Source organism: Archocentrus centrarchus, chromosome 24 (assembly GCF_007364275.1).
Source record: "Archocentrus centrarchus isolate MPI-CPG fArcCen1 chromosome 24, fArcCen1, whole genome shotgun sequence".
Taxonomy (NCBI): Eukaryota; Metazoa; Chordata; class Actinopteri; order Cichliformes; family Cichlidae; genus Archocentrus; species Archocentrus centrarchus.
In genome coordinates this window covers 28,227,315-28,247,055 of record NC_044369.1, presented here as the reverse complement: position 1 = coordinate 28,247,055, position 19,741 = coordinate 28,227,315, and the positions used below count along the sequence as shown (strand labels likewise).

Here is a 19,741-nt window from a genome sequence, read left to right as displayed (position 1 = left end):
AGGGCTGGTATCAGTACAAACCTATATTTGTTAGTTAATGGGAAGTTAGGATCCGTCTCTGCTTTTTTTTTTTTTTTCTTTTCTTTTTAAAAAGATTTTTGTTCCTTTGGTTAGTACCCAAATATCCTGCATAGTATGCCTTTAATAAAGAGTGGTTAAATCCATTTGAGGTGTTTGCACAGTTCCTTTTTTTTTTTTTTTTTTTTTAATTAATCAGCATGATAAAGATGAACTTCCTTGTAACTAGCCCCCCTCTGCCAGGGGTGGCAAAACCTCAGCTTGTGATTTGTACACTGAACAAACATTAATTATCTTCACAATTTCATCTGTGCTTAAAAAAAAAAAAAAAGTCTTATCCATTTGACCATATTTTTAATATAATTCTTGCCTAAAACTCCAGCCATAAAAGAACAATAACTACATACAGAGATAATGTGAGGCGCAGGCTGTAGCCTCTGACACTGAACGGTTTGAATCAGGCGTGGGCGTTGAGACCTCAAGACCTCATGTCCTGAACGATGGCAGCAGAAGCAACAACACGCTCGCCTCCTGAGCTGCTTTGGTGCACAGCCTGAGAGACTCTCGGTCTTATCTTCAGCATGATCGCAGCCACAGTTCATCTGGTTTACTGTCAGTGCGGTGATTGTGAGGCGATGCCACATCTGACCCCCCGGCAAACTTGTGAAACTAACATGAGCACATAACCAGCCTCTTAAAAATACATTTAAAAAAACAAAAAAAAAAACAAGGTGAGAACAGAGAGGTTAAACAGTGATTTTCTTTGCTGAGGTGTAAGACATCTGTGGGAGCAGCCACCCACACAGACTGAGGTCTGGATTCGTCGGAGACTTTAAAATGTTTCTTGTAAACACACACATGCAGCAGGAGAGCAGCTCTTTCTGGGAAACCCAAGTTCCTGAGAATGACTTTAAATTAAGGGCTCAAAAAAAATTAAATCAATCCAGAGTTACCAGCATCAAACTCATTTCCCCCACATGTGAGTTCAGATTCACATCTGAATGTCAGTTCAAGACGACTCGTTTTTGTTTCACGCCCGTTCATGCCATTTTATTTTTTTATATTCACCTACAATTATTAAACAATTTCAAAGTGTGTCAACTATATACAAGAAAAAAAGCAGGTAACAGTGTCAGGGGCAGTAACTTCTACATTGTACATTTTACTGCTTGTTCTTAAACTGCACATTAAGGACACTATGAGGCAACATTACCAATATTAATCTGAAACAAGTGCTTGAATGAGTAAGACTTGAGCTTCTTGCAAACATGAGCTGTTGAAACCACTGAAAACAGGTGCAAATAATAGTGAAACTTCAGAATAAGGTGTCCAATGAGTGGTGGTGGTGGTGGTGGGGGGAATTATATCTTATGATCCACTGCTTCTTCAAAGTCCACGTAATTCCACTCTTGCCTCAAATGAGGAAGATGATGTCATCAGCCACCATGACCTGGTTGTCATCCTGCATGCGAGCCAACGCGGCACGGACCTCGGCCTCTGTGAACTTGTTCTGACGCTCCGTGTTGATGTCGTCCATCAGCTTGCTCATCTTCACGGACTGAGTGTGAGCTGACTGGAACACGGCGAACAGGGACGACTTGAACTCCTTCAGCCTGCGGGAAGAAGGGAGGGGAGATGCGATTTCATTTCACGGCAAAGGGCTCCCGTGGCAAACAAAAGAAAACTCTCCTCATCCTCAGATAGCGCTGATGATGTCAAACAGCACATTAACTACAGGCTGAAGAAGTTAGTGAGCTACCTGTCTGCAGAGAGCTCAGCGTCTTCAGCCTGTAACGAGGCGTCCATGGGCTCCTCCTCTCTTGGCTTGGCTGGTTTCGGGGTGCCAGCCTGAACTGGAGGACAGAAATACCAAAATAAGGACTGTGAAACCTGGTGTAGGAAAAGTACAGTGCAGTAAAGAGGAAAACGGTGGTAATACTAAAGTAGTCTTGGTATTACATGCCAGTTTTGTTATGCATACTGTGATATCTTAAAAGGGATAGTTTTACATAATTTTATCTGTAAAACAACAACAAAAAAAAAAAGCTGCCCTAAAAGGGAAAGTTGTGTCCCAAACTGAAAGCTTTCAGTTTGGTTGGGGGTGAAATCCTCCTGCATCACTGCGGTCTGATGATAAATGCTTACTCTCTGGGACTTCCTGGTCTTCAGTGAAGTCATAAGGGCTGTAGGGTTCACTGCCTTGAGAGCCACGTCGCCCCCTGCAGGACACAAAGTATTACTGATGAAGCAAAGGCACCATTAAAATATATATCAGCTGTTATTACACTGGGAGCCAGGTTTATGTGTCACTACCTCTTCCTCACAGTTCGCTGTGAACGCTGTGTGGGCATCTCATCCTCGTCCTCCTCTGAATCCGAGTCACGCTCCCGTCTCGAGCGTTTCTTTTCTTTCTCCAAAACCTGCAGAGAGAGAGAAAAAAAAAAAAAAGGCTTTAATAAATCGTCAGTGCAGAAGTCCTCAAACCCTCAGTTCAGAACTGAGGAACAGCACCAACCTTTTTAAAGTAGGCAAACTGGACGAGCTCCACCGCAACCTCGGAGTCCTGCAGCTCCACGGCTTTGCTCATGCGAGCCTTGGCGTGTGCCGTGGACAGACGGATCAGAGTCTCCAGCGTACGGGCCGTCACCGGAGAGGTCTGTGGAGAGGAATGGGATCAGCTCATATGGTCCGGACACTGCATCTCAACTGCTCTGACCACAACATGTAGGGCAACCCTGAGCTGCAATACACATCACATTTCTGGATATTCAACATACCAGAAGCCTTAAAGCAAGCAGGGAGGATTTAAGACTGAGCCTGCAGGGAGGCATTCTGCATCAAACCAGAAATGCCTTTTCAGAATAATGTTGCATTTTCTGTCATTGTGTTTTGAACTTCGGGGCCACCGTAGTCCTAATAATCCATTTAAACCTTTCATTCTAGCAGCCAATCAGTTTTTACCACTACACCTTATATCCAGTTATGTACATGTGAAATTTGTTGGTTCCCGCTCACCCTGGCGAAATCAGCCCCCAGCTGCTCCTGACTCCTCAGCCTCGAGTACTCCTCTGCGATATGATTGGCCGCCTCCTCTGTCAGCACAGGTGTCACAGCCTTGGCGATATGTATGTACTTCCTCATGAACTCCTTGCTCACAATCTTATCCCTGAAGCAAAAACATTTTTTATTCTGTTGCAGTCACACAGATGTCAGGAAGAAGAATAAGACAAATTCGTGTTTTCCTTTCTTGCCTCTTTCTCTTGCTTCCATGCAGCAGGTTGTTGTGCTTCTCGTAGATCTGCAGCTCCTCGTGCTCCTCGGCTACTGCGTCTGGGTCCTCTGTCGCCAGGACGTCTACAGTCCCACCCAGAGCCATGGCTGGAACACCGAGAGAGTTTTTGTTTTATTTTACAAAAACTGACAAATCGTCCCATCTCGCCGTCCTAGTACAAAGTGCAAATCTTAGTTTTGAGAGTACCGGCTCCCTCCTGTTCGCGGGGGTCTCTGTAGCGGTGCATCCTCAGCACGTGATCCGAGATCTCGCGATCCTGCTCGGGGTCCATCTGATCCAGCATGATGAAGAGGAGGTCGAAACGCGACAGCAACGAATCCTGGAGGCCGATGTTGTCCATGGGGGTTTTATACTGATCATACTGCAAAAAAATTAAATAAAAAAAAAAAAAAGGGGGGGGGTTAAACAAAGGTTACACTGAAAATGAGCTGGCAGGCAAAAATGGACGCGTGCGGTTACTCACTCTGCCGTAGACGGGGTTGGCAGCCGCGAGTACGGAGCAGCGGGCGTTGAGACGGGCGTGAATGCCGGCCTTGGCGATGGTGACGCGGCCCTGCTCCATCACCTCGTGGATAGCCGTGCGGTCCATGTCAGACATCTTGTCAAACTCGTCGATGCACACCACGCCGCGGTCAGCCAGCACCATGGCACCGGCCTCTAGACGACGCTCACCTAGTAGAGGAGATAAATGAGGACACTGTTGACCATTTCAAAAAGAGAGAGAAAAAAAACTTTAAACATTTCCATGTATTACTATGTGGAAGACTGCGGATGAATTTTGAAGAGTGGCGACACCTATCGTTCGGGAGAATACTGCAGCGGCTGCCTGCGCTGTAACGGCGAGGATAAATGGATGTGGCCGTGTGACATTACTGGCGACACAATGGGACCAACGCTGCATGTGTGAGCCATGATACTAGGCCACGTGTATCAGTAACTATTTGACTTTAGCCATCAGTAAAAATATGGCAATAAGCAAAGATGTAAAACTTCCTACAGTAAAAACCAACATGGTGGCAAGCTGGCTGTAACTTAGCAATGCATATGTGGCACTGATTACGCTGCCAGGTCTGCTCTGTTATACTGATACTACAGCATATACACTGATCTCTCCGGTAATAGAGAACTGCATGTCCTTTATAGGAGTGCCAGCCACCTTTTCACTGTTTGGACCAATTCGGGCTCAGTGAGTGTAACAGTCACTAAACACAAGCAACACAATTTTTACCACTGTTCATTCATCAGTCTCTCAATGGTTTTCAGTGGTTACACAGAGGTCCTTTAACATGTTAATGGTAAAACAAGTTGGGGAGGTCGTTTACCCGTCTCCTGATCAGTGGTGACGGCAGCAGTCAGACCCACACCAGATGAACCTCGTCCAGTGGTGGGTATCGCTCTGGGTGCTGTGTGGAGAACGTAACGCAGCAGCTGGGATTTGGCCACTGATGGGTCACCTGGAAAAATATAAGCACTCAATTAACAACACTATCAGGCCTGAATTAGCATGTCTAACTTCAAGTTCTTGAGTTTAAAGGCCGTTACACACCATACGCAACGCCAAAAAACATGACACGAAATGCCGAATCTTTCGGATGCAAACCTGTGTAACCTACATACACACATGGATTTTTGCTAATTATTCATCCTCATACAATGCACTGAAAAAAATGCGAGAGCAGCTGAGAGCTGGGTTCATCCAAACGTGCCAAATTCGTCCTGTGAAACGACGCGGTCGTTGTGAACGGCTGGATTAAGAACAGGCGAGTCCGAAAAATATTTTTATCGCACAAAATATTTGCATATTCTTTACGTGTCCAGTGTGTAAAAACTTTGAGGCTTTCACTTGTCTTTTTTTTTTTTTTTTTTTTTTTAAACAACAACAAAAAAAAAAAAAGGCTTCTTGAGTTAAAGTAATTATTTGTACATCTACATTCCCATTACCTGTGGTGTACCACAAGGTCCAATTCTAGGTCCCTTTTTCATGTTGCCATCTTAGACTCTCCCAGTGGTGTCAACTGATGGATGGCACAAAACGACTGTCAACTTAAGACCCCTTAATCAGACGTTTTACTGTTCAGTGCTGCAAACTGCATTAGACTCAGTGAGATTTCCCTCCGCCTCGAGCCCACCAACACAAAGCCCGTTGCCAGAAATTTAGGAGAACAAGCTGAAATGGTACACACAATTTCATCTCATAACTAATCTACAATGTATAAGCACAACAATTTGTGCATACACTCAGTATTATATTAGCTTAACCTTTTGGGTTTGTGCATTTTTATTTTTTAAATCGAGTATAATTCAGAAGGCTTGCAGACGCAGTGACCTCCTTTGAATCTCTTCACTGCATTTATTCTTTGGTATTTATTCTTAGTCTTCTTTAGTTCTTGTAAATCTCAACTTCGCCTCAATTGTATCTCTTATGCTTGCCGTTGTGTTTTAACTGCCCTCTTCTGTACTCTAATTTTCCTCGCCTGTCAAAGCATCTGTTTTTATAGGTACAATATAAATAAAGTTCATTATAAAAAAAAAAAATGCTCTCGCACCGATGAGCAGGATGTTGATGTCTCCTCTGATTCGCGAGCCGTTCTCTAGGACCTTTTCCACGCCTCCCAGCAACATGCAGAGGATGGCCTTCTTGATGTACTCGTGGCCGTGGATACTGGGAGCCAGGGAGCGAGCCAGCTGATCAAAAACATCCTAAAAAAGGTAAAGATTTAAAAGGAAAGGTTTACTTCCTCATTTAGCATAAACATTAGTGAGAAACCAGGGAAAAAGACTTACTTTGGAACGAGTCTGACTGAAGTTCCTGATTTTGGCCACGTCGTCTGCAGTAAAGCACGGGGACACCTCCTTGCTCATTTGTTTGATGTGGCAGGCGATCATGATAGTCCTGTGAGGACAAGGGAGACGGAGGGGGGGGTCAAAAGACAGCCAAATGGCAAACAAGGGAGGTCCACCTGTTAAATCCCAGTTAGCACTTCATTACAGCTCACCTAAACGTGCCCGAGGTGAATCCTCCCTTTTTGCCAGGCAGGCAGCGGTATGTCCCGACAACCTGCACCCGGTCTCCTGGTTTGACCGTATCCACCAGGTCGTTGTCCAGAATGATGTCCACGGAGCGAGGAAGCTGACCAGCAGGGGCTTTCTCTGGCATCTCCTGCACTGTGATGGTCTGGTGGTCCTTGTAGATAGACAGACCAAACTCTGTCTCCAGAGGATTGTTCTCCTCATCCTATTTTGAATGGCACAGGAAACAATATTAAATAACGGTGAATCTGCTGGACACATATGGTTGTGTCAGTCTTTAGTGCACCTCTGTTAAACGCAGAGAATTAGTTTATATGTTTAGATATTACGCATGTTGATTTTATTTCAAAAAGTTGATAGTTTGATGATGCATTTCTGGGTCCACATCACCCAGCTCTACACAGAATCAGGCATATTTACCTTGGTGGGGTAAATGGCACTGGAAGGGAAGGCATCCAGCGAGGTCAGGTCTGTGTACTTCCTCTCCATCGTCTTCTTAGTGGCTGGACAGTAGTGAACGCTGCGCACGACTTTGGGACGGACCAGAGAGCCTATAAGCATGAAACAAAGAGGAGAAATTGATGTTTTACTATTTCACATGCTTCATGAATACTTTGTAAAGATGACAAAAGGTAAAGCAGTAAATTAAGCCAATGACAAACTCACACTTGGTGATGATGCCCTCCACGCAGACCATGCTGCCCAGCAGTCGGGAGGTGAGCGTTCGGGGGGAGACGTGCTTGGAGCCGAAGCTCCCCTCCAGGCCGATGAAGAACTCCTCATACTGCTTGGCGTAGGTGGCGTCGACGGTGGCCACCAGGTCCTTCAGAGCCCGCTGGAAGGCCAGCAGTTCTTCAAAGGCATTGTTCATTAATCTGGCAAAAACAACAAACCATATGGATCCTGGCTTTTACTGATCTCTCTGATCATGTGCTTTGCCTTCAGTAAACACTTTACTGATGCATTTATGGTCTCAAGTGCTCATTTTAAGTCATACTGAATACAAAACCGTGCTCAATTTTGGAAATTATGGTCCCATCAAAGGACAGATAAACATGGAGGTCAGGGAACTATGAGTATGCAGTACCTCTCACTTTTTCAAAACAAGCTAGCAGAGGCTAAAAGGCCCAGTCTGAGCCTGAGAAATATGAACCATGTTGTAAAGAGGCTTATTGTCATCAACTATGACATCATTCTGGACATTTCAAAGCCAGTCCAAGCCTCTGAGCAGCAGTGCGTGCTGAAGTAACTTCAATACTGGTCTCCAGTTGTTTTAATCTGAGCAGCAGTTTGTGGAAGCATCCTTAACAATGAGCCAAGCACGAGAGGTTCATACAGCACATTTCTATGCAAGCAGTGTGGAGCGTGTGCCCCGGTGCAGCTTCATGTGCTCACACTAAGACCACAGTGACTTTTCCTCTCTTACTTTGCTGCTCGGGCCTCGTTGCGTCGCCTCAGGTCGTTGATGTTGACGATGAGCCGAGCCTTGTTCTCGCTGATCATGTCCCGGACTTTGCTCTGATAGACGCCCTGGTCTTGCTGCAGGCAGGAGCAGAAAAAATGCTTAAAACCTCAAACCATCGAGAGTAAAGTGTAAAGTGGACCTCGCTTTATGAGTATGAGTAAACGACACTAGCCTTTACGCAACAGTTTTAGTACTTAACAGTAATATCTGCAAGATGAGAGCAGCAACATTTCTTGCAATATATAGTCAAATAACGAGCAGCTCTTTTGTTGTGACCGCATTCTTTCTCGTTTCGGCTCCAAAGAGTTTAAGCGAATAAAAGCCGGACTTACGTCGTCGTCCAGAAAGTCCAGGTAGTCCCTCTGAGCCTCCCTCATCTCCCGGTCATCTACCATGTCGGTTGCCATTGTGTGTGCTTAGTTATTCCGACTGAAAAACTGCTAAAATGTCGTACAGCCTTCTGCACCCAGTGTTCCGCTTCAGCCAAGCAGCACAACTGAAGGATTTTCGCGCCACTGCGTGGCGGCTGCAAGCACGGCGTGACGTGCGATTGGTCAACGCGGCACGCACTGCTTTGCATAGTCGGCGGGTAAACGCGCAGCTGCGCCAATACGGTCCTCGTGTTACCACGTGATCCCCGCCTAGCTGAAAAACTCCCGCGAAAACCTAGTGGGGGGGGTGGGGGGGGGGGGGGGGGGTGGAGGAGGAAAAGCTTAATACATGGGTCTTTTAAATTTTTGCCCAGGAGATGGCGACATTTACAGTTTTTAACCTTTTTTTTTTTTTTTTTTTTAGTTTTCCTTTATTTAAAAATCAGGTTAAGAAGAAAACCTGTTAGATACAAATGATGATATAAAATAACATCAACAATAATAAGAAAGACGAATGAAGTATGTGTGTGGTCAAGATTACAAAGACTGGAATCTGCTTACCTGGATTACTGAGCATGCGTCAAACACAGTCTGTGGACTTTCAAAGTAAAGTCACATTTCCTTCTTGAACTGTCAACACTGAACATCCTTCCAGACAATCTGCATTTAATTCAAAGTTCTAATTTTAAAAAATGATTTAAAAAGAAAGGCCTGAGCGTATATGTATACGGGGTCATTCCATGAGAAATCACTGAGTGCCTCCCACCTGACCCCCTCAGAATCAAAAAAATCATACTGGAAGTTGAAGTACATAGGACTGGGTCAAAACGTGGCACCTTTGAACTCAGCATAATCATGATGTCATATCTCTTAGTAAATAAAATCTCAAATTTAACATCAAGCGAGTGTTAAAAAAGAAAGTAAGAGAAAATGATTTGGATAGAGAGGGAATCAGGGCTAGAGGAGGAAGCTGGTTACAAAATGTAGGTAAAAAAGAGACCTCCCAGATGGTTATAACTTGTTCTGACTGGCATAATGTTCATGCTTTGGCTGTACATTACGCACGTTGAGGTATGAAGGTAAAATTTTACATGGCTTCATTTGATATGCTAAAGTTATTGTACTAAAAATCAGCTCATTCTCTCGGAGTCATGTGGGAACTTTAGTCAGATTTGACTGGTTCTTTATGGAGTGACCCTACATCACAACAGAACCCTCAAACATAAAATCTGAACACTTTCACGCATCTAATGAAGAGTCTATTTGGATTCTACTTCCATTCACATTGTAACTAATCATTTCCCCTGCAGCGAGTGGAAAAAAATGTCACGAGCAGTGTGTTTCCTCTTTGAATAACACGTTTTATATCTCATAATTCAGCACTGATACACATCTGAAGCCTGCAAATTTCATTTCACCTGCTATATTTACCCCACCCTGCAATCAGTAATATCTCATCAGCATTATAATCAGAATAATTGATCATCATTTCCTCACCAAAATAATTTTTGAAAAGAAGTTTTGGGATGAGTGATTATCGATTTTGCAAATTTCAGTCTATTTCTGTTGCTTAATATGTTGTCAAATTACCAAAGGCTGACCAGATCCCACCAAGTAAGCCCTCCGGGGATCATCCCCCAGGAAATTCTGAGCATCATACATGTAATTTCTGGTGAATTTGATACATTTTTGTATGTTTCGCTTTATCGTGGGAATGTCTTTATGAAAAGAAGAAGATTTTTTTAAAAACTGCACCAGGTAACAGTTAAACATACTGGAGCATAAAGCAGTGAATGCAGCCTCTCATGCACTCTGTGCTGCTTTTGAACGATGATTCTCCGTCTTTTTCATTTAATATTATCCCTCCTGAGCAAACATGATTTACTATTCTGTCCTATTTTTTGTTTGCCTGGTTTTAGATGCGAGAAAAAGAGTTTAATGAGCTGATCGTTCCCTCTTATATCAGGCTGGGTTTGTGTCTTTTGTCTGGGGAAGTCAAATGTTCGTGCGTCAGTAGTCTCAGGAAGAAGAAGAAGAAGAAGAAGAAGAAACAGCCTTTATTGTCCCACAGAGGGGAAATTTGGGTGTAACAGCAGCCGCAGTTTTTATAAATATAAATAAAGATATAATAATTCACACTATTAAGAAAAGAATATATATAAAATCAACAAACAATATTAACCTTAACAAACAATATTAACCTTAACAAACAATATTAACCTTAAATGACAGTTTTCACCCTGATATGTAAAGAATATATGAAACATTTGCAGCTTCTACCCTGTGACAGGAATGTTCTATCTGGCTGAAGATGAAAAACCATGAATAAAATCATTAATGAGATGTGTCTGACACATGTTTCACAGATTATGGGCAAAAAAAGTAATTTACAGCAGTTCAAATACAGCCAGTCATTTTTTGGCAGACGATCACTTTTTTGGCACCACACCGGAAGTGTATCGCGTCTCCACAGCGTGCTGACCAATTAAGCTATCAGCACATCCGGATAATGCTGTGCGATGAAAACAGTGACGCAGACAAGCCCTGCACAAAGCGAAGCTGCTTATTGTACCAGAATATCAATAATTATGATCAACACGTGTTTTGGAGAAATCCCCAAAACACAGACTGTTAAAGGCAGCACGCTGTGACGGTAATAAAAAAAAATGACTCTAGGCCATTAAAAATGGGAATCCTGGTGCCTACGAACAGCAGGTCTGTCCAAACTGTGGCGACACGCACCGAAACCTCGCTTAGCCACGGTCACGTGACCTGGGTGTTTTGAACCGCACTTCGGAGCTTCAGAAACTCGACCCAGTGTGGAAACCTCTGCATCGAGCTTCACATCCCCTCTGTTTAGTTAGCCTCTTATATATATATATATATATATATATATATATATATATATATATATATATATATATATATATATATATATATATATATAAACCACATTTTGAAAATTACACCTGTGTCTGTCCTTGGCTGCTTTGGTCCCTGATATCATCACTAAAAACTGCATTTTGTATTTACTCTTTATCTTAGTGTGGTTTAAATTATTTGGATCATCTGAAACATGTAATTGTGAGACGAAATGCAAATATATGAGAAATTAGGAAGGGGGGAAAATAGTTTTTCATAGCACTGTATGCTCCACACCCATGCTCAGGGGCATAGGTGTGGAAAAACTTGATTATAACTTAAAAGCCAACAGATTCGGCTCTGATCCTGTGTAGGACACATTTAACTTGAATACAACTTTCTCACCTCCCTCACCAAGTAATCAGAATAAATATCACTGGTCTTATGGTCTTGTTAGGGTAACAGTCAGCTGATAAACCAGCATAGACAGCAAAGCGTTATGTCCTGATGACCGCTGAAATTAATGTGAATTTAGATCAGTGAATCACAACAACTACCCAAATCACTGGAAGTAAATGGCAAATATGACTTGCTTCTAGAAAGGTTTTGGTTGAACACGCTGACCACATGAAAGTGGGACACCTGGTCACCCTAAAATTACCAGGAAATGATCACATTATCGTCGTGTCTGATGACAGAGTGCACACTACAGGAACAACTGTGTGGGTGCAGTGGACAGTTCAGAACAGTAGATGGAGACACACATACACAACCATACATACAGGAGTCTTAAGAGCTTGAAAAGGACACCTGGACTTTTTTAAGTTGTTGAAGATGTTTCTCCTCTTATCCAAGAGGCTTCTTCAGTTCTAAAACCAAAAGGTGGAGAGTCCCTGGTATTTAAACCCTAGAGTGGGTTGTCCCCATTGGAGTTGGAGTTGATCATGTGTAGTATTATATGAGCCAAGGTGTGGGGGAAAAAAGGCGGGGAGGGGCGTGGGTCATTACCAGCAGGGGTTTCAGTTGAAAGCACTGTGAGACTTTGCTCCACCCTATCATGTGACCCAACTGAGGTCACCTGAAATAAGGTATGAGAGGGGGTTGAGGCGTCTGGGAAGGGATTTCAAGACTGCATTGTATTTGGTGTCATAATCCACCTCCTCTGTTCAGTGATGGTTGTTCACAGTGGACATAGATGACCTCTTTTACTCCTCTTTCAAACCATCTGCCCTCCCGGTCCAAAATGTGAACACCGGCATCCGGATCGTCAAAGACTTAAAGCGGTGTAAAACTTAAAGAAGTATAAAAAATGTAAACAAAAACAATCCTAATAAAAATAACAATAATAAATTATACACTTCTCTTAATGAAGCAGCCTTTTAATGTAAAGGTGAATGCAAACATTGCGGTCACAGTGTAATCAGGTCTGTAACAGTCACAGCCCTCAAACGCACTGCTGACTGCATTTGAGGTCACGCTGAGCCCGCCCACTGTCCGGGTCCTCGGGTCCGCGGTGTGTGCCCTTTTCCTCCCTGCAGCCTCACAAACGTCTCTTTAAGCTAGCATGTTATAGTTACCTGCCCAGGCTTGGACTTCGTATGGGAGGAAGCCCAGGTGCACAGGCCTTATTCCGCGCGACTCCAGAGGCGCAACAGGTGTCCTATCGATACAGGTGTGTATCTTCTGCTTCCTACCCGTTTTTTCTTTTCTTTTAATGGTCATACATATGATGAAATATATAAACAGTATTTTTCTGCGTAGAATTGATTCTTGCGGCTGATACATTTTCTTTGTTGTAACGTTGAAATCAATGAATGGAAGCCACCACCCCGTTTTTGTTTTTTTTTGAATGCGTAAAAACGCACGTGCTGCCGGGTTGCCTTGGACAAATTTGAATGGAGTCCTCACATAAATCCTACAAGCAGCTAAAGTCGAAATTCCCTCCAGAAGGTATGCATGTGTGCTGGTGTTCATGGTCAGCGGGGAAAGAAAAATGTTGTTATTCCACCAAACAGAGGGGGGAATGCACCCTTTGGGAGGAGATCCACAAGCTGCTTGGATGGGTGGGTGTGCCTATTGTGTCTGGAGGTGCTGAGTTTACTTTGTGACAACATTCCTCCCGTGACAGGTGGGTGATGGCTACAGGTTTGACTGCATGACTGCTTTTCCGGTGGACGAGACGCGTGAAGAGAAGAATGTCTGTCTTGCTTAAGTAATTAATGTTACATGTATTTGTTTTGCCAACTACAAGCTCTTAATTGTAATGTTCTAAAAGACCAAGTCCAAACCTGGGCCAACTGTGGTAAAACAGTGAGTTGCAGCTGCTTTATTTCAGCTAAAGCAGTCTCTGTTAATCTGTGTGTAGAACTTCTTTGGCATGTTTCTGGCTGGTTTTTGTAAGATTTTAGGAACTTTCTCCTCCATTTTCACTCCCCGGAGCCTTCCTCAAGCTTAGCGTTATCCCCACCATTGTGCCACTGATTCACACTGCAGATTGATGCATCTAAAACTGTCTTCAGAATCTAACCTCAAAGCACACTGTGTGCTCCTGTCAGGTAATGAGTCCTGCTCTAATCTAATCTCTCCAACAGGGTGTTCTGTGCAGCGGTTCTTCATCCACAAGATGTCAGCTGAGGTCTTGCAGCGGCTCAGCACCATAACACTGAGCGTCAAGCACCTACATCGCCTCCCTCACCTCTCAGACCTCCTGTCTTTCTCCATACCTTCACCCAGCCCCACTGTCACTGCCTCCCAGGTACCCAGGCTGTTCCGGGAACCCTACATCTTGTCGGGATACCGTCCTGTCCGGCAAGACTGGCGCTGTTACCTCCTCAGCCTCTTTCAGAAACATAATGAATCCCTGAATGTGTGGACCCACTTGCTGGCTGCTCCTGTGCTGCTGCTCTGCTGGTGGACCAATGTAGGCACCCTGGGGTACACCTTGGACAAAGCCTTTCTACCTCTGTTTCTCTTCCTGGTGTCGTCTCTCATGTATCTGTGTCTCAGTGTAGCAGCTCATCTCTTGCAGTCTCACTCTGAACACGCACACTACTTCTTCTTCTTCTTGGACTATGTGGGTGTAGCCATGTATCAGTATGGGTGCTCGCTTGGCCATTATTTCTACGCATCTGAGCCAACGTGGAGAGAAAGCATCGGGTTGATGTTTCTGCCTGGTGCCGCCTTCTTTGGTTGGCTCTCCTGTGCCGGTTGCTGTTTTGCCAAGTCCAGGTACAGGCGGCCATATCCACCTCAGCGTAAAATCTGCCAGCTGATCCCTACCAGCCTCGCCTACGTGCTGGATATCAGCCCCATAGCCCACCGCCTGCTCACTGTCTCGTGGTCACAGGAGCCTTCACTGCCTTTTCACGCCCTCCAGATTGTCTGCTTCCTCTTGTCTGCCATCTTCTTCTCTTGTCCCATCCCTGAGTGCTTCTTTCCAGGCCACTGTGACTTTATGGGCCAGGGTCACCAAATCTTCCACCTGCTTCTGTCCCTGTGCACTGTATGCCAGCTGGAGGCTCTGTTCCAGGACTATGCCCGGCGGAGGGATACAGTGGTGGAGTTATTTGGAGAGAGGCAGCTGTGGTGGGCGTGCGTATCCTTCCTCACCCTGTTCGTATGCTGCATCCTGACTGCGCTAATCACAATGAGACACATGGGCGAGGAACTACAGAGTAAAGAAGAGGAAGACAAGTGAGAGCGCAAAAAAGAAAAGGGATGGGTTTAAATGACCCAATCATAATAGTTTTAATATTAAAATAAAGCCAGGTGTTTAATATATGTGTGATGGATGGATTTTTTTTTTTTTTTTAGTTTAACAGTCTTGTCTGCAAAAATATTATTACCTAAAATATTTGAACAATAAAATACTCTGTAACAACTTCTGGTCTGGTATGCCTGAAGAGTTTAACGGCTCATTCATAAAAGAAATATTTGGCTCTGTGGACACCATAGCTTGCTAACTATGGCTGAGTAAAGTTTTCCATAGTGAGTCACCGTCCCATTTAACGGTTGCTGCTTCTGCTGAGGTTGTTCTGCAGATAATACTGTAGGACAATAACCTAAAACAGTGTCTAGATGTGTTTGTTCCTTATTGTTGGGAATGAATCCAGAATAATAAACATTTACATTGTAGATATCTCTAGAGAAGATAAAACTTTAAGCCCTTTATCCTCATCTGACAGAAACTGTGTCAAGTGCAGAGGCTGCCCCAACAAACCTGCTTCTCAAGCTTTAAACTTGACATTTCTGTTTACAGCAACATTTGGCTTTTTACCAAATTGTTCTAGCCCAGACACGGGCATTGTACGGCCCCCGGGCCACATCCGGCCCTTTGGTAGTCCCTCGTGAGGTCAAATTAGGATTTAAATGTAAAGAATTATAAATCATGCAGTCCGTTCCATTTCAGCCACCACGTGTGTGTGAGATGGGAGTTTGCCAGCCCTGAAAAATAAATGTAGAGTTTTTAACACGACACGGACTTCCAAGCATTTACTGAAGTCAGAGGTGAAGCCGTGTGTTCAGTTTGTGGACAGCAGATTGCTGTGTTTAAATATTACACTTTGAATCACCATTTCAAGGGTGAAAGAGAAATACAAGAACTTGACTGATGCAGAGCGGGAACCAGCATCTCAACCAACTCTGTGATTTCCAACAAAACTGCAAAAAACCCAAACATACAATAAGCATTGGGGGGGGGCAAGGACACTGTGGGACATCTGACGCTTCAGTAGAAAAACAAAGCAGACGGTTTGAATTTATTCTTCTTGGCTCTGGATGAGAGCTGTGATGCCACACAGCCCAGTTACTCATCTTTGTGCGCGGGATGACAAAAACGTTTGAGATTACAGAGGAGCTGGCAGCGATGCGCTCAATGAAAGGGACTATGCTGGGGAGGGATTTGTTCACCGAGGGAACTGCACAGGCTGGGGCTGAAAACGGGACAAACGTGCAGGTGATGCAATCGATGGCCATCAGGAAAAATGTCAAATGTTTGAAACAGATGCAAAATAAAATAAACCTGCAACTCAATTTTCATTGTCTTACTGTGATGTCTATTTTACTGGTAGCAGCACTGAGTTCAGCTCATTGGTGTTGCCCTCCACAATAGTCCCAGTTTCTCATGTGGCCCCTAAAGACAATTAATTTCCAATCTTTGGTCTATCTATGTAGCAGGATTTAGGTTGACTGATTGAAAAAGAGGACTGAGGGCCAAAAAGCTACAACTGCAACGAGCTGACGTTCACGTCATGAGAAAGCACAGCCATGAACTGAAAATAAGTGCAAATACTTGGAAATGCTGGATATCCAGACCAGGCTGATGGGTGTTTATAGACATTAATGCTAAAGATAAATACCGTATATCTTGATGACCCTGTTCGTTCCCACTGAGGAAACCAGGTTATTGTCTCTGAGGTTTCAGCCCTTCTTTGTTGCACCAGCCATGCTGTTTTTCATGCATTTTGAGACTGCAGCCACACCTTTTGTTTCTAATATGTGAAGAAAAGTCCTCCGGGACGGTTTACAGCATGGCCCAGTATCCAGCGCCTCAGTCGGGGCACCTTTTAAAGGAATAGTTCCCCATTTTCTGAGACTCTCGTGTTCCAGTTAAACCAGAAAATTGATGCCACTCTCATTACTGTTAGCTTACCCAGAAGAGGAGGAAGAGAACTAATCCGACTGTCCAAAGGTGACAAAAGTCACCTATCAGCACCTCCAAATGTAACTTTATATGTTGCTTCTTCTGGTTCTTTCTATGTCCTGAAGTAGATTAATAAATCCCCAGACTAAGTGCTAATTTGTCCCTTAGATGGATCTTTGTCTGTTCACATAGACTAATTTATGTGCACAGGAAACATGCTCCACATTAAAATTCATACTGCATTCTGACTGAACACACCTTTACAGGTGCTACTGGGTAGATTTTTTTTTAACCTTTGAGTGGAGCCAGATCATTTTCCCCCCTCTGATTCTGGTCTTTGTGCTAATTAAACCTAGCTAGATAACTAGCTTTCTGGTTTAAGTCTCAGGAAGAAGGCGATTAAGTGTATATTTATGAATACGGGTCCCAGCAGCATGTTCATAATAGAGTTTATGAACGTGCTGCTGGGACTCATATTGTTGAATTTAGACACACAACTCGACCCCCATCAGAAGGCTCATTATTTTTTCAGTTTGAACTAAACAGAAGTTATTTGTTCTCTGCATTCATTGCCATGTGGGCAAATTGTATTTTCATGATTATGGTACAAATATCTGAAATTGGCCGTGACGCCTGCAGGTTTCCCTGCTGTGGAAGTGCCGCTACAGATTTCACATTGTGTCCCTGAGCGTTCCTCATGCCACCCTCAGCAACTTTCATCACTTCGCTTTGCTCTTCCGGAGGTGACTATGACAGGATGGGGCTGTTAAACAGGTAATGGGTGTGGGTGCAATACTTGGTGTTAGTGTCATTCCTAACAAAGACATGCGAGTCAGGGGTGGTGTGTGTGTGTGTGTGTGGTTGTGTTTGTGTGTGTGTGTGTGGTTGTGTGTGTGTGTGTGTGTGTGTGTGTGTGTGTGTGTGTGTGTGTGTGTGTGTGTGTGTGTGTGTGTGTGTGTGTGTGTTCTGTAGGCGTCTTGGAACATTCCCAGAAAAAGATTCGTTCCCAAAATGTGAAGATTGTTATGTAATAATTTAATAAAGATGGTATGTTCAGTCTTTTTTTCTTGACAGTTTTTACACACCTTTAATTAAGTAAAACTGCATTATATGTGTATGAAATGTTTAATATTGTACAAATGAAGAATGTATCACTTCAGTTAATGAGCTTAAAGACATTTAAAAATATGACCCTAGAGTCATACAATAGTCTTTTTATAAAACGTGTGCTGACACACATTATCACATCACAGCTGATAACCCCAGAATTTCATGTCAGAAATTTAATCTGCTTCATCTCGCCTCATTACTTGGAGATTGCTGCACCTGTTTGAGCAGTTCCTACATCTCCATGTATTGATTCATTTATCATTTTTCCATTGTTCAAACAGGCATTTTTTCCACACAGATAAAATGTGCATTCCAACTTTTCTGGAAGCCGCAGGCATGACGGGTGCAAATGTGATTCAGAGATAATGAACAAGACAGTGGTTTCTTTATGGGCTTGTGTGAGCACCTCCTTCATAACAGACGGGATGCTGGTCCCTCCCTAACTTGTCTGAATGCTTTGAGCCAAATAAAGCAGAGGCAGTTGAATCACTCAGAGCAGCTGGTGACAGAGTTAAAGAGCAGCAGATAACGTGAGTTATGAACCCTCCGCTTTATTTTTTACTCTGTGTTATTGTGTATAGTTATGGTTCTGTATGGATCTGTTAAAGTGAAAAGACTTGAGTATAAGAAATGCTGCATGTTTACAAACTTCGTTGTTTTTCTTCACAGGACACTGAGAATGGCTCCAGTTGGGATGGTTGGCGTCCTGGGTTGGTTTTCCCCAGAGGTGGGCATCATTTCCCTCATTGCCTTCCTCGTACTCAGCATCACTCTTGTCGCTCTTTGCGCCAAGTGCCACAGGTGAGGGAAATGTGACGATGAAACATGATGTCCATTTTGAGGCTTTTGCGTCTGTTTTCCTGCCGTTTACTCACCTAAGACACACACTGACACATTTAGAATTAAAGGACCCGGGAACTGTGACACAGGTTTTAGGAAGTGTGACCAACACTGCCACCCAGTATAAACTAGTCTTATTTTATCTGGACAGGCTCTGAAACACATCACTGATTCATTTTTCTGCAGGCTTTACTGGCTATTCATGACTATCCAAAAGCTCGTTAGACCCGATGGGTGGTTTCTGAAGGGTGTTGCCTGTTTAAAGAGAAAGAAGCAGAAAAAAAATCACTCTGCCACCTGGAAAGTTGAGCTAAATGGGCTTGGCTCATTAAACTTCACTGTCCTGATGGGATTTTTAAGTGTGTGTGTGTGTGTGACATTAATAAGAGTGTTTTACACACATTCGTGTTATTGTTTAAATGCTTATCGCTTATCGCAGTGGTCCGCATGCCAAACATACCAGTGACAGGACAGAGGAGTTTCAGGGTGACTTAACAGTCTCATTACCTGCAGTCTCGAGCTCCACATTCCAGGCCAGACTCCAGTCTTACCAAAGGGCATCCAAGCTGTCACAATCTAGCCTTAAGTCTCGTCTAAGTAACCATCATATCACCATCGGCTATTTATAAGCGTTTGTGAAGTGCTGCTGGGAAGCCTTGACTATGTTTGCTGTCACCAGCAACAGAACATATAAACTCAGGTGAAAGTGTTTAATAAGTTAATAACAGGAGAACTTAAGGGCCATTTTCCTATAGACTTCGATACAACCAGAAGCCTTTTTGCAAGCAGAGGAGTCTCCTCTCTCGGAGTTCACCTTAAATTTTTCTCGTTGCAATTTGAGACCAGTCCAAGTAATCTTTAAGTCTTGACAAAAAAAGGGGAAATTTCCAATTAGTTTATCAGTCTCAGCAAAAGGCTAAAGTATAGTTTTGTAATGACAGCTGAGTTCTACTCAAATTCAAGCAGTTAAATGAGAAATTTATCCTGCACTCAGCTGAGTTTAGGGTTAACCTGCTGTGGTCCAACTCCTCATAACCCTAAACCAATGTATTAGAATTCAGATGACAAAAGAAATCCTCAAACTTCCAGTATGTACCAGCATGGTATGTAAA

The 19,741-nt window shown here is 43.5% G+C and overlaps 2 protein-coding genes across 2 annotated transcripts; one reads left to right on the top strand and one right to left on the bottom strand.

Moving 5' to 3' along the window:
• Window positions 1-370: 370 nt before the first annotated feature.
• On the bottom strand, window positions 371-8,319 carry mcm3 (minichromosome maintenance complex component 3). The gene is made up of 17 exons (XM_030721402.1): window positions 8,138-8,319; window positions 7,767-7,879; window positions 7,007-7,215; window positions 6,761-6,891; window positions 6,307-6,545; window positions 6,095-6,203; window positions 5,857-6,010; window positions 4,633-4,764; window positions 3,774-3,982; window positions 3,497-3,671; window positions 3,270-3,396; window positions 3,034-3,184; window positions 2,534-2,674; window positions 2,332-2,438; window positions 2,164-2,237; window positions 1,778-1,871; window positions 371-1,631 (listed from the first exon to the last, which is right to left on the bottom strand). The coding sequence occupies exons 1-17, from the start codon at window positions 8,210-8,212 to the stop codon at window positions 1,433-1,435; spliced, it is 2,439 nt and encodes an 812-aa protein (XP_030577262.1). The 5' UTR covers window positions 8,213-8,319; the 3' UTR covers window positions 371-1,432.
• Window positions 8,320-12,536: 4,217 nt separating this feature from the next.
• paqr8 (progestin and adipoQ receptor family member VIII) lies at window positions 12,537-14,799 on the top strand. Its single transcript, XM_030721980.1, has 2 exons — window positions 12,537-12,710; window positions 13,630-14,799. Exon 2 carries the CDS (start codon window positions 13,662-13,664, stop codon window positions 14,733-14,735), a length of 1,074 nt encoding a protein of 357 aa, XP_030577840.1. The 5' UTR covers window positions 12,537-12,710; window positions 13,630-13,661; the 3' UTR covers window positions 14,736-14,799.
• Window positions 14,800-19,741: the final 4,942 nt, after the last annotated feature.

Coding starts and splice junctions, on each gene's coding strand:
- mcm3 (XM_030721402.1), bottom strand. CDS start 8,212: ATGGCAACCGACATGGTAGATGACCGGGAGATGAGGGAGGCTCAGAGG. Junction 3,397..3,496: donor CCGCGAACAGGAGGGAGCCG/GTACTCTCAAAA, acceptor TCGGTGTTCCAG/CCATGGCTCTGGGTGGGACT. Junction 1,632..1,777: donor GCTGAGCTCTCTGCAGACAG/GTAGCTCACTAA, acceptor TTCTTCCCGCAG/GCTGAAGGAGTTCAAGTCGT.
- paqr8 (XM_030721980.1), top strand. CDS start 13,662: ATGTCAGCTGAGGTCTTGCAGCGGCTCAGCACCATAACACTGAGCGTC.